Here is a 23,907-nt window from a genome sequence, read left to right on the forward strand (position 1 = left end):
CTCCTGAACATCAGTATGTAGTTGTAATCATTAGGTATCACCGTAAAAGGCCTACATCAGCTCCGACATTGTTCCGACACAGGATAATGTAAAGCATTCTTATTTAACAGTGCACATGAAATGTAACAACTTAGCTGTTTATCAGAAAAACAAGATGTATTAATTTTCTTTCTAGATTGCTGTATTGGTCATTTGAGCATACAAAATGAACAAACGATTAATTTTTGTCATCAGAATACTGTCCTGTATATTATTCTTTCATGAATCTTGCTCATATGATTTGTACATGTACATTACATGTTAGTAGTATTCACAATCACAGTGCACAGATAAATAATTTTAGAACATGCACACACAATTCATTTTGGCAAATAAATGCTCTGGTTTTATGTCAACAAATGCACAATGCAGCTCACATAATTTTATTACAGCCTTTTTTCTGTTAGATCATTGTTAGAATATTCATAAATATAAGCCCTTATTACATTACCATCTCGTTGTAACAATATATTGTGCAATTACAACTATGTAAAGATCTAATGACATCATCACACTTTTTAAGTTGTCAAAAAGTTGCTGTAATAACATAATAGAGGCATGTAGGTCTTTGTATGGTAAAAAAATTCCACTTGAAAACAACCACAAAAATTTCAGAATAAAGTTATGTAACATTACGTTCCGTACTCCATTGAAGAAAAAAATTTCACCATCACAGTAATAAAAGGTGAAAAGCTGAAACACTCTCAAATGTAACTGATTTTGTAACAGTATTCCTAAAACACAGCTAACCATCTGCTAGACCTGACTACTGTATATAAGTCCTTCAAAACACACATATATTTAAAAAGAAGTCAATGTCAAATTTGCAATTAACTTTAGTTTTTGATTCACATCTGTGACATTTGTGCATTATTAAATAAAAGAATTCTGTTTTCAAAGCAGCCAAATGTGGATGATCTATACAACCACTAATTTTGAGAACTGAAAGAAACAGAGAGAAATGGCATACGACTGTATAATAAAAACACAGTCGGTTTTCTATAGCACTTATACTTAACAGGTCTTTGGTTGTAATCCACTACAGAACAATACTACATAAAAGGAACATAATAGGCAAGTAACTGTGCTAACATCTCTTCCAATATAAGTGTAATTATATATTTTTAAAAATCATAACCCCTTCATAACGGCAGACTGTACAAGCACACTTAACAGCAGTAAGAGTACACTAAAAGCAATTATTTCAGCTATGAAGTATGGAAATCATACTGCACTGAGGCAACAGAGTCATCACTTCTGTCACAAACAAATATTATAGTGTTAAAGAAAAATGGAAACACTGATATGTCAATGTGTTTGTTCAGTACATAATTTTTTTTAAATTTTTTTCCTTACCAAGTGACACTGTGTGATGACTGTAAAAATGACAATATATTGTCATTTCAATAGGTAATGGAATACTATACTGGACAACATACACTGCAAATCGGTTTTTTATTTTTATAGAGCATCATCAGATCCTGAAGTACAAAGAAGTTATGAATGAGATTCTTAATGTAAAAAAAAAGTCTGTTCTGAAATTCGTATTGATTACGTACCTACCCCACAGCTGTCTTGCACACAGCAGTATTATTTGAATTTTCTTTTCACAACAATAATAAAAAAATGCAGCATGCAGGAAACAAAGGTAAATCAGCACCAATTACATGAATTATGCCCACTTTCTATACAAAAGTATTAGTAACACTTGCTGAAAAAAAAATTACTACAATTTACTGCCTTCTTTTAATTAAGTGCTGATTTTAACACAATTCCTGTACATAACATGCCCACTCAATATACATAAAATGTCACACAGCCATTTAAATAATCATAATAGGTACATAATTTCTGTCACTTGCAACCATAATTACTGTACTGCATAATGTATCAATTTCCAAATTACAATATGGAAAATTTTACACATAAAAAAAGAGGAAGAAGAAAGAAGAATAAACAATAATCTGGCAAAGCAATTGCAAAGTTCATTATCAGATATTTTATTCAAACCCAAAGGATGGTGAGAAGTTTCACATGCGAACATAACACAGTTTCTTTGAAACTGTTGACAATTAATGTCGACAAGATGTTATCATATTTTGTTTTATATTCTTTTCCAGTTTGAGGATTCACTATAATACATCAAAAATTTTAAATCTGAAAAGAAACAAAACTGCGCTTAGATAACTATGTTCATGGACTCATCAACGCCATCTATACACATCATATTTATAGATATATATGTATATAAAAATATATTTTGCAATGAACTTATTTAAGCTACTATTCATATGAAGACATATGTATGTTGCAACACTGATAAACAACTGAATGTCACTGCCTTTTTCTATGTTCAAATGAGCTATTAAATTAAAGTAATACCAATCACAAAATTCAGAATACAAATTAAGCACTCCAGTATACATTTATGTTTGCAAACTGGGCAAAATAACATGATCAGAAATTTTGTTTACTATCACAAAATGAACAAAATACATAGAGCAAGCTCTAGACTTTATACAGGAAAATTACTATTATACTCTCATATAGAAAGTTACATGAGGACACAGAATCTGAATTTAGATTTACATTTAGGACAGTACATAAATAAGTTTTCCTACTGTAATTTTTCCATATTTCTTGTCAGCTAATATACATATCTAACAGCTATAATTTATATTTGTTTTAATGGACTGTTCCAGTACTTAAATACATCTTAAAAAGATCATTACGTGACGAATCAGCTTGACATTGACAAAATACACTCCTCAGCAATATATAAATGAATCTTTTCTGTATTTATCTATTTCCATGTATCATACAAATTTCACATTTTGATCCGGCATAAGCAATTCCAACAGAGACCAAATGCCTGACTATGTTCTACTACTGAATGTGCTCCACAAATGTTTTGTTTTGGTCTTAGCTGTTCACATCCAAAATTACTCAGTTACACACTCACTTTTATTCTTGTTCAGGTCATTTGTTTCTAAACTTCAGAGTAAAATTATGTACATATAAATTTTCATTAAAGTATAATAAAATGTGTAACTCTCATAGAGAATATGTAGCACCACCCAATCAGTAATAATATAGTATAATTTTAATCCATTTCATGTATTCTTTACATTGTTTGAACATTACTTTTCAAATCAATGTAAAGCTAAGTCCCATAACAACACTATTCACTATATCACAAAAGAAAATTTATACTGATACGTCCACAAACAACAGGCAAAGTAATTCACATCAAAGCACCAAGTATAAACTGCATACATACCTCTTCAAGAAAATAAAAGAAGACTGATTTTCCAGCTGTTTCTATAACACAATTAGATATCCAAAAATAATTACACAAACAAAAAAATACTTTCTGAACTGTAGCGATGAGTCAGGCAAAGCAATTGACAGTTCATTTTTGCTCAATATTGATGTGAAATCAATGACATAAGTTTGGAGGTGTACTGTTTGCTTTCAACTGTGCGGGAACTTTTTGTTTACGAGTTGGCAACATTTTGAGATTGCACAACCCGAGCCGTATATCGTTTTGTCATGTCGGAAGCCCTCAAACTGTAACCACTGGTCCACTATCACAAGACGAGGCTCTGCAATTCCTTGAGCAGCTCATCTTCCTTTTTAATCTTTTCGAGCTGATTGAGTTCCAGCTGGCGACCTGCAGCACGTTGCTCCTTCAGGCGTGATATTTCAGTCAGCTTCTAAAAACAGAAACAATCAAATAACCATTTGATTCAACATTAGTAACACAATGTCAACAATTCACCTCCACTTTTATCATAATCACTCTATCTTCTCCTCCTCCTCCTCTCCTTGTTACTACTACTATTAAAAAATTGGCTAAGAAGGTTTTGCATGTGGCTCACACTGAACAAATTAAAATTTTGTTCTGTGCGTGTTTTGATACATGCCCACATGCACTATAACCTCTCCTACTGACTTTGCCACTATTGTTGAAAGTTAGCAATCAAAAGGTACCACATTTGTTGAAGATAAGCATATTCAAGGCACATCTTTCCTGAGGCTTAAAAGTTGGTCATTGCTATTATGAAACATGTTTCACATTTGAAATGGATTTTAATCATCATTTTGGAATATTTGGATGGCTCAGAGAATTTCCGAGGCTTAACTTGCATATTTGCATACCTAAAATGCTCCCATTTGGCCCACCTTTCTTCAAGAGTCTACTCATGATAGAAATATATTGGCTCTATTGCCTACAGATAGACCTGAGGATGTCCACTTGTAACTGGTATCAGTGACCATAAGGCAGCTGTAGCCACAGCGTTTACCACATTATAAATGGAAACAAAAAGAAGTAGAAAGATTTGCATGTCCATCAAAATAGATAATGAGACAGTCAATAGTATCATATCTCAATGAAGAGCTTTAAACATCTAGCTCTGGACAGAAGTATAAAAAAATGAATTTTGGTTCACTTTTAAGAGAGTAGTTCCCAATGCCCTAGATAGATATGTACCTAGTAGAACGAGTTCATGCTGGATGGGACCCAACACAATCACTGAAAAGACACTTCTAAACCAACAGAGACTTCTGTGCAATTAGTTCGAAACAAAGAACAGGGACATAGATAGAAAGATGATGAATGAAATGTGTTTGGCTTTCAAGAAGGCAACGTGTGAAGCCTTCAATGACCACTGTAGCAGAATATTATCAAAATTCTGGTCATATGTAATGGTTATTTGTGGCACCAATGTTAGTCCTCTAATGACACAATAACCAAAATTGAGGGTCGCAAAGCAAAGGCAAGAATGTTGATCTCAGTTTTCAAATGTTTCTTTACAAAGGAAAACAAAGAAGTATTGCCCAATTTAATCTTTGCAGCACTGCAGACAGTAGCATCAGTGGTGTTAAGGAACAGCTGACACTGCTAAACTTCAACAAAACTTAATTAGTGCTGTCATAAGTTTCCCTGACTGAAATTCCCTGATATTTCCCTGATTTCCAGACAGTTTTTAACATTTTTCCCTGACAAATTTTGACATCTCAAGGATAACTTACGACGTAAGTTGACACACCTCTTTGCAGCTACGATACAAGAAACAATAGAATAGTGCAAATGACGAAACATCTAACAAAAACTTGCAAGCAGATGATGTTTCCTGATATGAGCAAAAATATTATATACTAATATCAACATCTTTTGTAATGAACTGTTTTTAAATGGAGAAAGCAAGACAAATGGTATACATTTTTTATTTAGACTACTGATTTTATTTTTTTCAAAAAAACAAAACACATTTGGTGACAAAAATATGAATTTCCTTGGAGTCGCAAGACAGATCTAAAATACCTTCACTGATTTCAGAAATAACATCAGAAAAAAAATTGGGTCCCTTGAATAAAGTGTATAAGGTGGGGAAGAATTGTGTAGACCTACACTGTAGGTGACTGCAACAGAATGTTGGTTCTACTATGTTCATTATTGTTGGTTATTACTCACTGAGTTCTATCTATTATTTTACAAGTATTTTGTGATTTTTATTTTGAGTAATCTATGAATACATAGCATACAAACTGTCAACAACTGACACAATTTTCTTCTTCTTATTGTCCATACTTTCCAACATATAAACTATTTTTGAAGTGCAAAAATGTACTAGAACGAATAAACTGTCTATAAAATGCCACACTGTACAACACACTTGCAGTGAGGCAGTTGCAAATCCTGAAATCCATCACCCGTGCCCTCTGGCGTGCTGATGAGCACCACAGTCCTGGGTCCATGGATAAACCGTAAAAATCTGCTGCTTTACTCCACATACAAACAGACCTGGCCAACAGGGAGATCGGGGAGACTCAATCTGATGAGCAGGGTCTGCACATTAGTGGGAACCGAATGTCTTCAGATCAGCAGGCACAACCCCATTACAGATACCCGCAGGAACAGCCTGTGGTTTTGGCCTGTTGTAGAAATCCACTCGTGTGGCCAGCTATTCATGAGCCAAAGACAACATGTTGTTGAAATGAGACCACAGTCATCAATCCACGCAACAATAATTTGTTCAAATACTCTGAGAATCAATAAAAAATGAGGACAGGTAGCAACTCACCAAAAAGATAACTGCTGAGCTGCTGATAGGCATATAGAAAAGACAATACTCTCACAACTAAATTTTCAGCCATAGCTTTTGTCAGAAAATGAGAGCACACGCACACACACGCACGCACATCCACACAATCGTTCAGACACAACTCGTGCACACACGACTGCCATCTCCGGCCACTGCATCTATAATCTCTGAGAATCAGGTCCAAACAAACCACTCCTCATGCCCTCACGCCTCCCTGCCTCTTGTCGGCAGCTGCTAGGCTAGTGGCAAAAAGTAGTGGCAGCACTGACTGCAAGCTGAAGGGAGGGGTAGGAAGGGGAGAAGCAGTAGTAATGAGGAGGGAGTAGGGAAGCAGTGCACGTACTCAGTTGCACCTAACCAAAGATAATGCACAACACTTCAATAAACAAACCATTTCATCTACTGAGACAAAAACAAGATTTTTCCAGTGGTTCCCCCCCCCCCCCACCCCCCACACCCCCGAGTTCCGTGATGTATTTGAAATTTCCCTGATTTCCAGAACCTGTGGCAACCCTGTTAACGGCCTGATGGAATCTCTAAAGATTCTATACAGAATTTGCAACCGAGTAATGAAACATTCCTAGAAAATGAAAGAACGACCAGCATGAATTCCCAAATCATCACACAAAACCCAATTCATTCTTTCCTCACACAATATCCCGAAAGCCTAAGCCGTAGATCAGGGTAGTCAGGTAAATGCAGTACTTTCTGAGTTCTGAAAAGCAACTGTTTCAGTACCACACCTGTGGTTATCATTGGAAGTAAGATTGTTTGGGGTACGAAGTGAAATTTGCAGCTGGACGGAAGATTTCTTGGTAGGAAGGGCAAAGAATGTACTTTGGATGAAGTCATTGACAGATATAAAAGTAACTACAGATTTGCCCGAGGGAAATGTTTTGGGACCCTTGCTGTTCATATTGCGTATTAATGATTTCCAGACAATATCAACAGTAATATTTTTTCACGAATGACACTGCTATCTATAATTCTTTACTGTCCGAAAAAAGTTGCACAAATAGTTAGTCAGATCTTGATAAGATTTTAAAATGGTGCAACGATCAGCAAGTTGCTTTAACAGGTTTGGATATGTAAAGTTTTCCACTTTACAAAATGAAAAGAACATAGTATCCAAGAATGACAGCATCAATGAATCACTACTGGAACTGGTTGCTCATACAAATACTTAGGTATAGCTATACTGAATCCTACTACTTATCTTCCAAGGTAAGTTGAAGAAAGCAATCTCACTTTTATAGCATTTGTAGACTTAAAGAAAGCTTTTGACAAGGTTAACTGGAGTACATTCTTTGAAATTCTGAAGGTAGCATGGATAAAACACAGGGAGCAAAAGGTTATTTACTGGTAGTACAGAAACCAGATTGCAATAATAAGAGTTGTGGGGCAGAAAGGGAAGCAGATGTTGAGAATGTAGTGGAACACGACTGTAGCCCATCCTCAATGTTATTTGATCTGTACAATGAGCAAGCAATAAAGGTAACTAGGAAAGGGAATTACAGTTGAGGGAAAGAAATAAATATTTTGAGGCTTGCTGATGACAATGCAATTCTCTCAAACACACCAAAGTACTTGCAAAAGTAGGTAACCGGAATAGGTAATGTCTTGGAAACAGGTTGTAAGATGAACAACAACAAAATTCAAACAACAGTAATCGAATGTAGTTTAATTAATCAGGTGATGCTGAAGAAATTTCATTTGGAACTGAGACACACAAAGTAGTAGATGAGTTTTGCTATTTGGACAGTAAAATAACTGATTATGGCTGAAGTAGAGGGGGTATAAAGAGCAGACTGGCTATAGCAAGAAAAACATTTCTGAGAAAGAGGAAATTTTGGAACATCTAAGATGAATTTAGATATTAGGAAGTCTCATCTGATGTTATCTGTATCAAGTGCAGCCCCCTACAGAAGGGCAATGTGGACAATAAGCAGTTCACACAAGAGAATGAAAGCTTTTCAAATGTAGTACTAAAGAAGGATGCTGGAATTACAGGGATAAAGTTCTTAACTGATGACGAAGTCTGAATTGATTTGGAAAGAGTTCTTTGCCTTTACAAATGTCTGCTTGTGTCTGTGTATGTGCGGATGGATATGTGTGTGTGTGGGCGCACGAGTGTATACCTGTCCTCTTTTCCCCCTAAGGTAAGTCTTTCCGCTCCCGGGATTGGAACGACTCCTTACCCTCTCCCTTAAGACCCATCTCCTTTTGTCTTTCCCTCTCCTTCCCTCTTTCCTGATGAAGCAACCGTTGGTTGCGAAAGCTTGAATTTTGTGTGTATGTTTCTGTTTGTTTGTGTGTCTATCGACATGCCAGTGCTTTCGTTTGGTAAGTCACATCATCTTTGTTTTTAGATATATTTTTCCCACGTGGAATGAAGATGATGTGACTTACCAAACGAAAGTGCTGGCAGGTCGATAGACACACAAACATCACACAAAATTCAAGCTTTCGCAACCAACGGTTACTTCATCAGGAAAGAGGGAAGGAGAGGGAAAGACGAAAGTGTGTGGGATTTAAGGGAGAGGGTAAGGAGTCATTCCAATCCCGGGAGCGGAAAGACTTACCTTATGGGGAAAAAAGGACAGGTACACACTCGCACACACACCCATATCCATCCGCACATACACAGACACAAGCAGACATTTGTAAAGGCAAAGAGTTTGGGCAGAGATGTCAGTCGAGGCGGAAGTACAGAGACAAAGATGTTGTTGAAAGACAGGTGAGGTATGAGCGGCGGCAACTTGAAATTAGCGGAGGTTGAGGCCTGGCGGATAACGAGAAGAGAGGATATACTGAAGGGCAAGTTCCCATCTCCGGAGTTCTGACAGGTTGATGTTAGTGGGAAGTATCCAGATAACCCGGACGGTGTAACACTGTGCCAAGATGTGCTGGCCGTGCACCAAGGCATGTTTAGCCACAGGGTGATCCTCATTACCAACAAACACTGTCTGCCTGTGTCTATTCATGCGAGTAGACAGTTTGTTACTGGTCATTCCCACATAGAAAGCTTCACAGTGTAGGCAGGTCAGTTGGTAAATCACATGGGTGCTTTCACACGGGGCTCTGCCTTTGATCGTGTACACCTTCCGGGTTACAGCACTGGAGTAAGTGGTGGTGGGAGGGTGCATGGGACAGGTTTTACACCGGGGGCAGTTACAAGGGTAGGAGCCAGAGGGTAGGGAAGGTGGTTTGGGGATTTCATAGGGATGAACTAAGAGGTTACGAAGGTTAGGTGGACAGTGGAAAGACACTCTTGGTGGAGTGGGGAGGATTTCATGAAGGATGGATCTCATTTCAGGGCAGGATTTGAGGACGTCGTATCCCTGCTGGAGAGACACATTCAGAGTCTGATCCAGTCCCGGAAAGTATCCTGTCACATGTGGGGCACTTTTGTGGTTCTTCTGTGGGAGGTTCTGGGTTTGAGGGGATGAGGAAGTGGCTCTGGTTATTTGCTTCTGTACCAGTTCGGGAGGGTAGTTGCAGGATGCGAAAGCTGTTTTCAGGTTGTTGGTGCAATGGTTCAGGGATTCCGGACTGGAACAGATTCGTTTGCCACGATAACCTAGGCTGTAGGGAAGGGACCGTTTGATGTGGAATGGGTGGCAGCTGTCATAATGGAGGTACTGTTGCTTATTGATGGGTTTGATGTGGAGCTGGCCATTGGACAGATGGAAGTCAACGTCAAGGAAAGTGGCATGGGATTTTGAGTAGGACCAGGTGAATCTGATGGAACCAAAGGAATTGAGGTTGGAGAGGAAATTCTGGAGTTCTTCTTCACTGTGAGTCCAGATCATGAAGATGTCATCAATAAATCTGTACCAAACTTTGGGTTGGCAGGCCTGGGTAACCAAGAAGGCTTCCTCTAAGCGACCCATTAATAGGTTGGCGTATGAGTGGGCCATCCTGGTACCCATGGATGTTCCCTTTAATTGTTGGTATGTCTGGCCTTCAAAAGTGAAGAAGTTGTGGGTCATGATGAAGCTGGCTAAGATAATGAGGAAAGAGGTTTTAGGTAGGGTGGCAGGTGATAGGCGTGAAAGGAAGTGCTCCATCGCAGCGAGGCCCTGGACGTGCGGAATATTTGTGTACAAGGAAGTGGCATCAATGGTTACAAGGATGGTTTCCGGGGGTAACAGATTGGGTAAGGATTCCAGGCATTTGAGAAAGTGGTTGGTGTCTTTGATGAAGGATTTCCAACAGAGAGTACGAGTGTAGGACAGTAAATCTTTGACGAGGGCTGTTTGGTTGAATCTGGGAGTGGGGCTGAAGGTGAGGCCTTTGGATAGTACATAGGTTTCGGATTGGGAGAGCGCTCATGATCTGGACTCACAGTCAAGAAGAACTCCAGAATTTCCTCTCCAACCTCAACTCCTTTGGTTCCATCAGATTCACCTGGTCCTACTCTAAATCCCATGCCACTTTCCTTGACGTTGACCTCCGTCTGTCCAATGGCCAGCTTCACACGTCCGTCCACATCAAACCCATCAACAAGCAACAGTACCTCCATTATGACAGCTGCCACCCATTCCACATCAAACGGTCCCTTCCCTACAGCCTAGGTCTTCGTGGCAAACGAATCTGCTCCAGTCCGGAATCCCTGAACCATTACACCAACAACCTAAAAACAGCTTTCGCATCCTGCAACTACCCTCCCGAACTGGTACAGAAGCAAATAACCAGAGCCACTTCCTCATCCCCTCAAACCCAGAACTTCCTACAGAAGAACCACAAAAGTGCCCCACTTGTGACAGGATACTTTCCGGGACTGGATCAGACTCTGAATGTGTCTCTCCAGCAGGGATACGACGTCCTCAAATCCTGCCCTGAAATGAGATCCATCCTTCATGAAATCCTCCCCACTCCACCAAGAGTGTCTTTCCGCTGTCCACCTAACCTTCGTAACCTCTTAGTTCATCCCTATGAAATCCCCAAACCACCTTCCCTACCCTCTGGCTCCTACCCTTGTAACTGCCCCCGGTGTAAAACCTGTCCCATGCACCCTCCCACCACCACTTACTCCAGTGCTGTAACCCGTAAGGTGTACACGATCAAAGGCAGAGCCACGCGTGAAAGCACCCATGTGATTTACCAACTGACCTGCCTACACTGTGAAGCTTTCTATGTGGGAATGACCAGTAACAAACTGTCTACTCGCATGAATAGACACAGGCAGACAGTGTTTGTTGGTAATGAGGATCACCCTGCGGCTAAACATGCCTTGGTGCACGGCCAGCACATCTTGGCACAGTGTTACACCGTCCGGGTTATCTGGATACTTCCCACCAACACCAACCTGTCAGAACTCCGGAGATGGGAACTTGCCCTTCAGTATATCCTCTCTTCTCGTTATCCGCCAGGCCTCAACCTCCGCTAATTTCAAGTTGCCACCGCTCATACCTCACCTGTCTTTCAACAACATCTTTGCCTCTGTACTTCCGCCTCGACTGACATCTCTGCCCAAACTCTTTGCCTTTACAAATGTCTGCTTGTGTCTGTGTATGTGCGGATGGATATGGGTGTGTATGCGAGTGTATACCTGTCCTTTTTTCTCCCTAAGGTAAGTCTTTCCGCTCCCGGGATTGGAATGACTCCATACCCTCTCCCTTAAATCCCACACACTTTCGTCTTTCCCTCTCCTTCCTTCTTTCCTGATGAGGCAACAGTTTGTTGCGAAAGCTTGAATTTTGTGTGTATGTTGTGTTTGTTTGTGTGTCTATCGGCCTGCCAGCACTTTGTGTGTGTGTGTGTGTGTGTGTGTGTGTGTGTGTCTATATATATATATATATATATATATATATATATATATATATATATATATAATGGAAGGAAACATTCCACGTGCGAAAAATTATATATAAAAACAAAGATGAGGTGACTTACCGAACATAAGCGCTGGCAGGTCGATAGACACACAAACAAACAAACACAAACATACACACAAAATTCAAGCTTTCGCAACAAACTGTTGCCTCATCAGGAAAGAGGGAAGGAGAGGGGAAGACGAAAGGAAGTGGGTTTTAAGGGAGAGGGTAAGGAGTCATTCCAATCCCGGGAGCGGAAAGACTTACCTTAGGGGGGAAAAAGGACAGGTATACACTCGCACACACGCACATATCCATCCACACATACAGACACAAGCAGAGAGGGAGACCAAGCAATGAACACTGTACATAGATTCAAATGAATGTAGGCTGCTGCAATTATTTGGACATGAAAAGGCTTGCACATGTCTTTAAATATGTCTGCTTGTGTCTGTATGTGTGGATGGATATGTGCGTGTGTGCGAGTGTATACCTGTCCTTTTTTCCCCCCTAAGGTAAGTCTTTCCGCTCCCGGGATTGCAATGACTCCTTACCCTCTCCCTTAAAACCCACTTCCTTTCGTCTTCCCCTCTCCTTCCCTCTTTCCTGATGAGGCAACAGTTTGTTGCGAAAGCTTGAATTTTGTGTGTATGTTTGTGTTTGTTTGTGTGTCTATCGACCTGCCAGCGCTTTTGTTCGGTAAGTCACCTCATCTTTGTTTATATATATATATATATATATATATATATATATATATATATATATATGGCGTGTGTGTGTGGGGGGGGGGGGGGGGGGGGTGATTAAAAATTGTAGAGGGAGACCAAGCAATGAACACTGTACATAGATTCAAATGAATGTAGGCTGCTGCAATTATTTGGACATGAAAAGGCTTGCACATGTCTTTAAATATGTCTGCTTGTGTCTGTATGTGTGGATGGATATGTGCGTGTGTGCGAGTGTATACCTGTCCTTTTTTCCCCCTAAGGTAAGTCTTTCCGCTCCCGGGATTGCAATGACTCCTTACCCTCTCCCTTAAAACCCACTTCCTTTCGTCTTCCCCTCTCCTTCCCTCTTTCCTGATGAGGCAACAGTTTGTTGCGAAAGCTTGAATTTTGTGTGTATGTTTGTGTTTGTTTGTGTGTCTATCGACCTGCCAGCGCTTTTGTTCGGTAAGTCACCTCATCTTTGTTTTTATATATATATATATATAGGGCGTGTGTGTGTGGGGGGGGGGGGTGATTAAAAATTGTAGAGGGAGACCAAGCAATGAACACTGTACATAGATTCAAATGAATGTAGGCTGCTGCAATTATTTGGACATGAAAAGGCTTGCACATGATAAGACTGGTGTGGAAGTCACGTCAGATCAGTCTTTGGAGTGGTGACCACCACCACCACCACCACCACCACCACCACCACCAACAACAACAACAACAACGATAACAACTTGTATGGATGTAATGGAAGAATCACTTAGGTTAAGACATATGTAAAACAGGTTCAGTGGCAGGATACTGGAAAAATGCAATCATTCTACAATGCAGGTCTTACAAATCATTCATGCAACCTACAATATTGGTCAAGTGTGTGAGGCCCATACCAATACGGATAGCAAGAGGCATTGAACAAATACGGAAGAAGCGTTGCATGTAACAGTCACAGGCTTGCTTAACCCATGGGACAGAAAGTAGTGGAGATGCTAAATTGGCAGATACTTTAAGATAGATGTGAACTTTCCATAAATATGTAGTTATAAAGTTTCAAGAATAAATTTTAATTGAGGAATCTAGGATTATACTACAACCCATAGGGTTCAAGGGGACAAAATTAGAATAATTACAGAGCGCACAGAGATATTTAAGCAGTCAGTCTTCTTGCCTTCAATATATGCATGGAATCGGAGGAAGCCCAAATAATTGGTACAATGGGAAGTATTCTCTTTCGTGCACTTCACTGTGTTTTGCAGTGTACAAATTAGATATGTTTCACAGATGGTCATCTTTATACAAATTATTTTGCAAAAATAAATAAAAAGAATCACCTAAGGAACAATCTGTGTCCAAAATTGTATTTAAACGTTTTGTCCACTATATAATAAAGACATCTTCCATATTCCAATGACTCAGAAAAAAAGAATGATTTGATCCTGTAAAATTGGATGAAAAGAATTATGTACTGCCATTTTAGTAGAAGGCAACTGAATATAGGAAGAATGCTGCTAAATCCAAATCTGATGCAGCCAATCAGAACCTTACAATGTTCATTTGAAGACTACAGGACTTGCAATGCACAATCTGTATCGTACTGTGTGTCTGGAGATTAGGAGTGTGGATAGACATGTGTCAGTTTTGGCCTTTTCTTTAACCCCTTAATGTCAGATATTGCAAATTTTCATCATACCAATGTGACTCTAATAAGTGAAAGGGTAACTGTTTTCGAACACCAGTGCCGGCAGGCAGAGATTCTACATGAAGCTACCAACACTCCTGACATCTGTCATGTCCTGAGTGTTTTTTTCTTCCATAAGAAATTTATTCAGGTATTAAGCCATTAATGACAATAACTGGCATTTAATGTTGATTTATTCCGATGGAATACAACAGACCTATAATTCTGCAAATGTTAAATCTTTCACCAATCACCTTTAACATATAATGAATAATTATTGCTACTTTTCTCTGCAATCACATTAAAAATACAAGAGTTTTAGTTATAAATAGCCCGTTTAAACACAGGAGTCTTTAATGGTGTCTATAAATGAGTAACACATTTTTAAATTCTGTCTGTGTTCCTCATTGCCACAACAGAAAGTGCCAAAAACAATACGTTTTGTACCTGAAAATATCTGTTAACAAAACTAAACAATAGACAGAGCAACAACAACATGGAATATATAGACTGGTACTCACCACACAGAGGAGGCATCAAGTCGCAGGCAGACACAATGAAAAAACTGCTCAAATAATAAAACATTTGAGCAGTCAATTTTATTGTGCGTATCTGCCACTCAATGGGTGAATAGCAATCTATCTTTTCCATATATCATCTAACAAAACTAGTTTGTTCATTTGTTGGGTCAAACATCTTTACTTCATCACAGTTCATCTTGTGCCTTTCACTACAGAATCTACAGCATTACTGGTGTGTATGGTGCCAGCCTTGTTATATGAGGGGCATTCAAATAAGTAATACAACCCTTTTTTCCTCACCCAATTTCAGTTTAAAAGTGTGAAATTTGTTGTGGAACATCGTGGAATATTCCCACTTCAGCCCCAAGAGTTTCAAAATGGTGTCTATTACGGATGTGCATTTCAACCAGAGGGCTCTTATTGAGTTTCTTCTGATGGAAAACCAGAGCACTACAGGTTTCCAAATGTGCTTCCAGAACGTCTACAAAGACCTGGCAGTGAACAAAAGCATGGTGAGTAATTGGGCAAGGTGTCTGTCACCATTGGACTGTTCTTGCTCATCCACTCTACAGCCTGGATCTCGCACCTTCCATCTTGTGACTGTTTGGTCTAATGAAGGATGCACTTTGGGGAAAGCAGTATCTGGATGACATGGACATTACCGATGCAATAAGATCTTGGCTCCAACATCGACCAGTACAATGGTACTATGTCGGCATAAAGGCCCTCCCAGTAAGGTGGATAAGGCTTTCACATTTAATGCAGATTATGTTGAAAAATATGGTTTTGTTGCCAAAAGAATGGGGAATAACATGGTATATGGGAATACTGAATAAAATCAACCTGTTTTCATAAAAAGGTGTTGCATTAATTATTGAGCACTTCTCATAGCATAACCTATCAATGTTCATTGATATTGTATTGACAATTTATGATTGTTGTTTAACTTATATGCTAATAATTTCTGCTTTATTACATTTTCAATTTGAAAGTCAATAATTTCTTTGTGCAATTATAACGGCAAACAATTTCAAGCACTAAATTGAACCATCAATCTCTGATGATGTGCCTTTGATCTAATTTCACTACACTGCTGGAGACCAAATTTTAAACAGGCCACAGGAAAGAAGGGAATTTCCTGAGGAAGAGGAGGCTAATGAAACTTAGGGATAAGATAGCTCTTTGTCAACACTCTCATCACTAAATGTAAGTAAATGATTGCTCGATAAGCTATTTCAAGGTAGTACAGACACAGCTGCATATACCTCACTCTTTATGAAACAGATGCTCTTTTCAAGATTTTCTGTCACTATTCTGATGATTTGTTATTTGTCAAAACAGAGTGAAATCAACTGATAATATGATTACATTTATTTAAGGAATACAAGGGAAATGTATAAAATACTCTTGACATTGTTTTGTTTTGCTTTGTTTTTAGGGTGCAAAAAAACAACTAGAGTCATACGCACCCAAGTCGAAACTATACAACATGAACACAGAGAGGAGGGAAACGACTATACGTCAGACCCAATGGAAAAAGTAGGAGACAGCTAAAAACAGGGACGTGGAAAAAGGGCTAAAAAAATACCACACGAAAATGGAGGTCCAAAACTAAAAATTAAATGGCCTTCGCCACATTGCTTCAGTGGATAAAAAGTAAAACGTGGTCAACAGCCCGCGCGTCATTCGCTAAAATGGTTAATAAATCAGACGGCAAACCCAAGCTGGAACGTAAATTGTTAAAAAAAAGGTCATTCCAACAGGAAGTGGCAGACAGTTAAAATTTGGCCGCAATGCTTACAAAGCGGCAGGGTAGTGCCACTGAGAAAATGACGATGGCTAAAAAGGCTGTGCCCAATACGCAGCCGAGTTAAAATGATCTCCTCCTTGTGGGACAGCCGAGAGGTCGTCCAAGGGGACAGGAGAGGCTTAATAAGCCATCGCTTATTCCTGTGAAGGGACACCACCTCCTGACGGACGGCAATGCTGAGATCATCGGAGGGAATATAGGCACTTGCAGGCTGAGGTACAAGAACTGCAGCCTTGGTAGCAGCGTCAGCAGCCTTGTTTCCTGGCAGACCAACATGACCAGGGCCCCCACAGAAACATGAAATTGGTTCCACCAAAAGTGAGCAAGTGACAGTTTCCCTGGACCCACTGCACTAAGGGATGAGCAGTGAGCAGCACACAGAGACTTTGGAGAGCGCCGAGTAAGCCAGAGCAGAGGACGCAATTGGGAAGGCTATGTCACTGGATGTACTTCGTGGCCTGATACAAGGCGAAAAGCTCAGCTGTAAATACTGAGGAATGTGCTGGAAGCCAATGTTGAAAGACACAAGTGCCAATGACGAAGGCACACCCGATCCCATGGTCAGTTCCAGAGCCACCAGTGTATACAAAGGTACTATCATGAAGTTCCATATGAAGGTCGTGAAACTGAAGGTGATAGACTGAGGCTGGAGTAGTGTCCTTAGGAAGCGAATGAAGGCCAAGGTTAACATGGGCTGCTTCACAAAGCCAAGGTGGTGAAGGGTTCACTCCCACTGGGAAAGTTACAGGTAGTATAAAGTTACGCCACTGTAGCAAGTGGCGAAAGCTGACTCCAGGAGGTAACAGAGAAGACGGATGAGTCCCATACTGACGATCAAAGGAATCATCAAAGGAGGAGGCATAGGAGGGGTGCCCACACATGGCAGACAAACGGCGTGCGTACCTGCTGAGGAAAAAGTCACGGCAGTAGGACAGTCTTAGTTCAGCAGCTTCAGCATACAGACTCTCAAACAGGCTGGTGTACTAAGGTGCCCATGGCCAAAAGGAAGCCATGACGACAGATACTGTTGAGGTGGCATAAAAGGGATGGGCGTGCAGATGGATAAACAAAGCACCCATAGTCGAGTTTTGAACGGACAAGGGAGCGGTACAAACGGAGGACAGTGGTTTGATCGGCACCCCAGGAAGTACCATTGAGGACACACAGGACATTGAGGGACTGTATACAGTGGGCTGCCAAGTAAGATACAAGGGAGGACCAAGAAAGTGTCCTATCGAGCAGGAGCCACAGGTATTTTGTAGTCTCAATGAAGGGAAGGGCAACAGCGCAAAGATGGAGACATGGTGGGAGAAACCATTTGCGCTGCCACAAATTCATACAGACGGTTTTGACAGCGTAAGCCATTGTCGATGCTCCAGGAGTGAAGACGGCCAAGACAGTGCTGAAGGTGCTGCTCAGTGAGACAGGTCCATGGGGAACTGCAATAGATGGCAAAATCATCGACAAAAAGGGAACTGGAGATGCCCAGTGGGAGACGCACAATTATAGGTGATAGCAAAGAGGACGACGCTCGGGACAGAACCCTGAGGCACACAATTTTCCTGGCTAAAGGTGTCTGACAAGGCAGAACCCACACGCACCTTGAAAACTCTGTCTTGTAAAAATGCCCAAAGAAAACAGGGCAGGCACCCACAGAAGCCCCACGTGTAAAGAGTACAGAAGATACCAATTCTCCAGGAGATGTCGTAGGCCTTCTCCAAATTGAAAAACATGGCCAGGCTGGGATTTTCGCAGAAAACCATTCATGACATGGGTGGACAAAGTAACAAGATGGCCAACTGCAGGACGCCGCACTCTAAACCCACATTGTGCATTCATTAGTAAATGGCGAGGCTCGAGCCACCACACCAGCCAGGCATGAATCGTACGTTCCATCACTTTGCAAACACAGCTGGTAAGAGAGATGGGGCAGTAGTTAGAAGGAAGATTTTTGTGCTTACCAGGCTTAGGTATGAGTATTACTGTGGTTTCACGCCAGCGTCCAGGAAATGTGCCCTCAGCCCAGATGCGGTTGTATGTGTTAAGCAGAAAGTGCTTGCCCAAAAAGAGATGTGCTGCAACATCTGAATGTGGATGGTGTCTGCCCTTGGGGTGGAGGATTGGGATGAACTGAGAGCATGATACAGCTCGCTCATAGTAATGGTGGCATTGTAGCACTCACGATTCTGAGAAGAGAAGGGTATCGCCCAAGTCTCCTCCACTCGTATCTGATGGATGAAGGCAGGGTGGTAGTGGGAAGAGCTCAAAACTTCTGCAAAATGGCGGCCCAAGGTGTTGGAGATAGCAATAGGGTCCATGATGACATCGTCAGCTACCATCAGGACAGAAATTGGGGAATGGAGCTTGGTTCCAGAGAGCTGTTGGAGGTTGGACCACATGACAGAGGAAGGTGTGGAACTGTTGAAAGAACTATTGAATGAAATCCAGCTAGCTCTTTTGCTATCCCGAAGAACGTGACGACACTTTGCACTCATTTGTTTATAATGAATGCAGTTTTCCAGCATAGGGTGGCGATTAAAAATACGGAGAACACATCTCCGCGCGTGAATTGCATCGCGGCATACCTCAGTCCACCGAGGGACTGGGACATGACGTGGTAAAGAGGAAGTGTGAGGAATGGAACATTCTGCAGCAGTAAGGATAACATTGGTGAGATAGTCCACATGATCATCACAACTGGGGAAATCTTGTTCTTCGAAGGTCGCCAGGGAGGAGTAAAGCTGCCAGTCAGCCTTAGTAAGCTGCCATTTGGGTGTGCATGCAGACGGGGTAGGAGTCAGCAGACGGAGTGCACACAGGAAATGTTCACTCAAGTAGGCGACAGGAAGAATGAATCTCTCAAGAGGATGGGCAAGCTGGGCAGTGAAAAAGGATAGGTCCAAACGGGAACAGGTGTGTGAGGAGTCCGAAAGGAAAGTGGGTGCTCCAGAGTTAAGGCAGAAGAGGTTAAGTTGGTTAAGAAAGCCAGCCAAGAGGGCACCTCTCTGGCAGGTCCTGGGAGAACCCCAAATGGGATGATGCACATTGAAGTCACCGAGTAACAGAAATGGGGAAGGTAGCTGCCCAATAAGTTGAAAGAAGTCGGCCCTGGTGACAGCGAATGATGGAGGGACATATATGGTACAGAGGGAGAAAGTCAGGTGGGGAAGGGAAATGGAGAACTGCAACAGCTTGAAGACTGGTAGTCAGGAAGGTGGATTGACTATGAATGTCGTCCCGTATGAGCAGCATGATGCCCTCATGAGAGAATGCTGACCTCAGGGGGACAGTCAAAACGAATCGGTAAGTAATGTGAAAGCTCAAAGCAGTCATGAGGGCACAATTTCGTTTCCTGAAGGCAGAGTAAATGGGAATGCTGCGATGCTAAAAGCAGCCGTAAATCCTCTTCGTGGGACTGAAGGCCACGAACGTTCCATTGGAGAACAGTCATGAGGAGGAAGAGATGCAGGTGTGTCAACTCGACTGCCACCAAGTGACAGGCGGTGGAGAGTCGCTACTACAGGGCACATAAGCAGGAGGATCCTGCTCCGTGGTGTCCACAGAAGCATCGGCGTGCTTGTGCAGTCGGTCTGTGGAGTCCAACGCTGAAAAACGGTTGGTGGTGCGCACCGGCGAGACAGAGGCTGGCTGGGCTAAGGGACCACGTTGCGACACCTTTGAGTAGGATCTTCGAGTTGGCAAAGGAGAAGACCATTTGTCTTTAGCGGACTTCTCCCAGCCCTTCTGGTTAGAGAAAGACTTGGGTGTTGTTTGGCTGGAGGGACGGAGGAAGTTTTCACGGGAGTACTCTTTCCGTCCTTTCCTGCCAGCTGGTTGTGTAGTGAGTGGCTTTGCCCCTTGAGGCGAGAGTTTGACAGTTTGTTACACAGCGGGACGGCGAAGCTACCTTGACACTGGGCGATTTCTCAACCGCAGAGCCGAATTTGAGGTTGCATGCCTGTGAGGCCATGTCCTTCATGGAACGAGGGGTAAAAAGAACAGAACTACAGGTGCCAGAATGGAGAACACAGGGTTTGTGACTAGTCAGAGACATGCGAGCTACTGGGTAAGGCACCTTTTCCTTTACCCGAATCTCTTGAACAGACCACTCATCTAGGTACATGGGACAATCCCAAGAGGAGATAGCATGGCCGCCATCACAGTTGATACATCAGGGAGGAGGCGGCGGGCATTTACCCTTGTGTGCATCCCTGTCACAGGTTACGCATTTGGCTGGGTGTCGAAAAGATGTTCGAGTGTAGTTGAAACGATGACACTGGTAGAAGTGCATCGGATTTGGAATGTACAGCTTGAATGTGATAATTTCGTAGCCTACTTTGATCTTGGACGGCAGCACCACCCTATCAAAGGTGAGGAAAATAGTGCAGGTTGGCACCAAGGAGGAATCGATCTTTTTCATTACACGATGGATGGCAATAACATCCTGATCAGAGAGGTAAGATTGTATTTCAGCCTCAGTTAGACCGTCAAGCAGCCTGGTGTAAATTACACCACGGGAAGAATTCAAAGTTCTACGTGCCTCGAGACAAACAGGGTAGCCGTGGAGAAGCGAGGCAGGAAGCAGTTGTTGTGTTTGAGAATCAGAAGCTATCTCCAAAAGCAAAGTGCCATCCCGTAAACGAGAGCAGGATTTCACAGGTCCAGCAATTGCATCAACACCTTTCTGAATAATAAGCGGATTGACCGTGGCGAAGGACTGACCGTTTTCAGTACACAAGACCAAAAGGAACTGTGGTGCAGTGGGAATGATCTTTGAATCAGGAGCCTCATTAGGTTTATGTTTCATAGACATTGATGAGGAGGATGATTGAAATTACCATGATTGCCAGCATCTCCGATGGCGAGCTCCTTCCAACTGCGGGCCCCCTTCACAAGGGGGTGCACCTGCCTTATGTGATTGTTCACACCTCAGGTCACACGTCCCGAACACCTGACGGAGGTACCAATCGGCAATTTGGAGAGGTTACAGCTCAGGCAATCACCCCTCCCTGGGCCTGGCTTGTACCAGGGACTACGCGCGAACCCTACTTGTCGACCCGGGGCTGGGAATTACGCGTTACCCAGTCACCTGCTACGCGTCAGATGTGTGGGCCAGCCTTCAGAAGTGCACAGGGAGGAAGAAGAACAAAAGAGGATCCTTAAACACTGAAACGGAGCAATGAGAGGAGACGGGAAACAAAGAAAGGAAAAGGGAGCCAAAAACAAAGTTGTGACTGTTCGTACGTCAGTGACAGAATGCAGAACAGTGACAATAATACCCCAAACATGTTCCCCAAGGGAGGGGAGAAAGAATAGCAAGAGGACAGACATATAGCACGGAAGGTAAAAAGTGCTGCACAGGTGGGGGCCCCACGGTAGCGAAGCACGAACCTGACAAAGAGTGGCGAGCCGCCTGGGGGGACTCTTGACATTGTGTACATGGCCACATATAAACACCATAAGAACTATTGTTAGAGGTTTTTTAACTGTGATAATGGGAAATTCCTGTATGAAAACAAAAATGAGCAATCATTCACATACAGCTGACCGGCAGATGATGCACAGACACCCTAAAACAGCCTAGAAAACTGAACTAGCCTTTGAATGAAACAAAGATGCTGTAACTTAACCAAACAAGAAAGCGCTGGTAGATAGACACAATAAAAAACACACACACACACACACACACACACACAAATTTCAACCTTTCACAACCCAAGGTTGCTTCATCTGGAAAGAGGGAAGGAGGGGGAAAGACGAAGGGATGTGGGTTTTAAGAGAGAGGGTAAGGAGTCATTCCAATCCTGGGAGCGGAAAGACTTACCTTAGGGGGAAAAAAGGGACAGGTATACACTCGCGAGCACGCGCGCATGCATACATACATACATACATACACATACACACACACACACACACACACACACACACACACACACACACACACACACATCCATCCGCACATATACAGACACAGGCAGACATATGTAAATGTTAGGCATTTACATATGTCTGCCTGTGTGTGTGTGTGTGTGTGTGTGTGTGTGTGTGTGTGCGTGTGCGCGCGCGCGCGCGCGCACTTGAGTGTATACCTGTCCTTTTTTCCCCCCTAAGGTAAGTCTTTCCGCTCCAGGGATTGGGAATGACTCCTTACCCTGTCCCTTAAAACCCACATCCTTTCGTCTTTCCCTCTCCTTCCCTCTTTCCTGATGAAGCAACCTTGGGTTGCGAAAGCTTGAAATTTGTGTGTGTGTTTTTTATTGTGTCTATCTACCAGCACCGTCTCGTTTGGGTAAGTTACAGCATCTTTGTTTTTTTATATATATTTTTCCCACGTGGAGTGTTTCCCTCTATTATATATAGTGTGTGTGCGCATGCGCGCATTAAGAATAAATAATTAACTTACACTCTTTATCTTCTTGATTTTCTTGCTTTTCTCGGGATCATCGGGCATTTCCACTTCTGCAATTGCAGGTGGGAGCTTCACTGTGTGTGAGGTTACTGGAGCTGATTCTCCATTTGTAACAACCTGAGAATTGTCTTGCTCTTTCCGTGCCTTCTTGGCTTCTCGTTTCTTCTTTTGTTTCAAGGCAGCTTTGGATGGGTTGGCTGTAGGGAAAAAAACACATTTTCTCTCTATATACAAAAAAACAGAAGCATACTTCAAAAACAAAATTTTGTGGCTAAATTCCACAATTATTATTATTGTTGTTATTACAGTCAAAACTCCATATAACAATTACCAATACAACGATAAACCTGGGTACAGCAATAATTTTATATGGTCCCGGCTGATTTCCCATATGTACTATGTTAATTACCCTCATTACAATGATGAACTTAATTTAGCAACACCCTGTTATAACGAAGACAAAATTTTGAGCAATTTACTGTTTCCTACTTCTAAGCAGCTCACTATAGTGGTATGTATTGTTTATTTAGCTGCTAGACTTTCAGCGCTTTATTTCCTGAAGTTTCGCTACACAAAACTGTATTTATCCTAGCGGTAAAGAGAATAGCATACAGCCACAGGCGGGCTGTGCTGAGCGGCAAATGTCAGAGAGCTCCTTTGTTTGAACGAGTGTTTAGTTTGTCTGTTGTTGAGATTCAGTAGCAAACAGAAGTGTTTTGTTGGGCTCACAAGCAGCTTATCTGCATGATTTTTCCAATCTGTGAATGTTTTTAATTGATGAAAACACTTTGGACTTTGCTAAAATTTG

At 41.8% G+C, this 23,907-nt stretch overlaps 1 protein-coding gene across 1 annotated transcript in view; it reads right to left on the reverse strand.

Annotated features, from left to right (window-relative positions):
- Positions 1 to 406: 406 nt before the first annotated feature.
- LOC124619407 (eukaryotic translation initiation factor 2A) overlaps positions 407 to 23,907 on the reverse strand; it is a 167,145-nt gene continuing 143,644 nt past the window's right edge. The window contains exons 12-13 of the mRNA XM_047145765.1: positions 23,094 to 23,296; positions 407 to 3,755 (exon numbers count right to left, since the gene is read on the reverse strand). Of these exons, the coding sequence (XP_047001721.1) occupies positions 3,630 to 3,755; positions 23,094 to 23,296 (329 nt within the window). The 3' untranslated portion in view covers positions 407 to 3,629. The remainder of the gene's footprint in view (positions 3,756 to 23,093; positions 23,297 to 23,907) is intronic.

This window comes from Schistocerca americana, chromosome 6 (assembly GCF_021461395.2).
Source record: "Schistocerca americana isolate TAMUIC-IGC-003095 chromosome 6, iqSchAmer2.1, whole genome shotgun sequence".
NCBI lineage: Eukaryota > Metazoa > Arthropoda > Insecta > Orthoptera > Acrididae > Schistocerca > Schistocerca americana.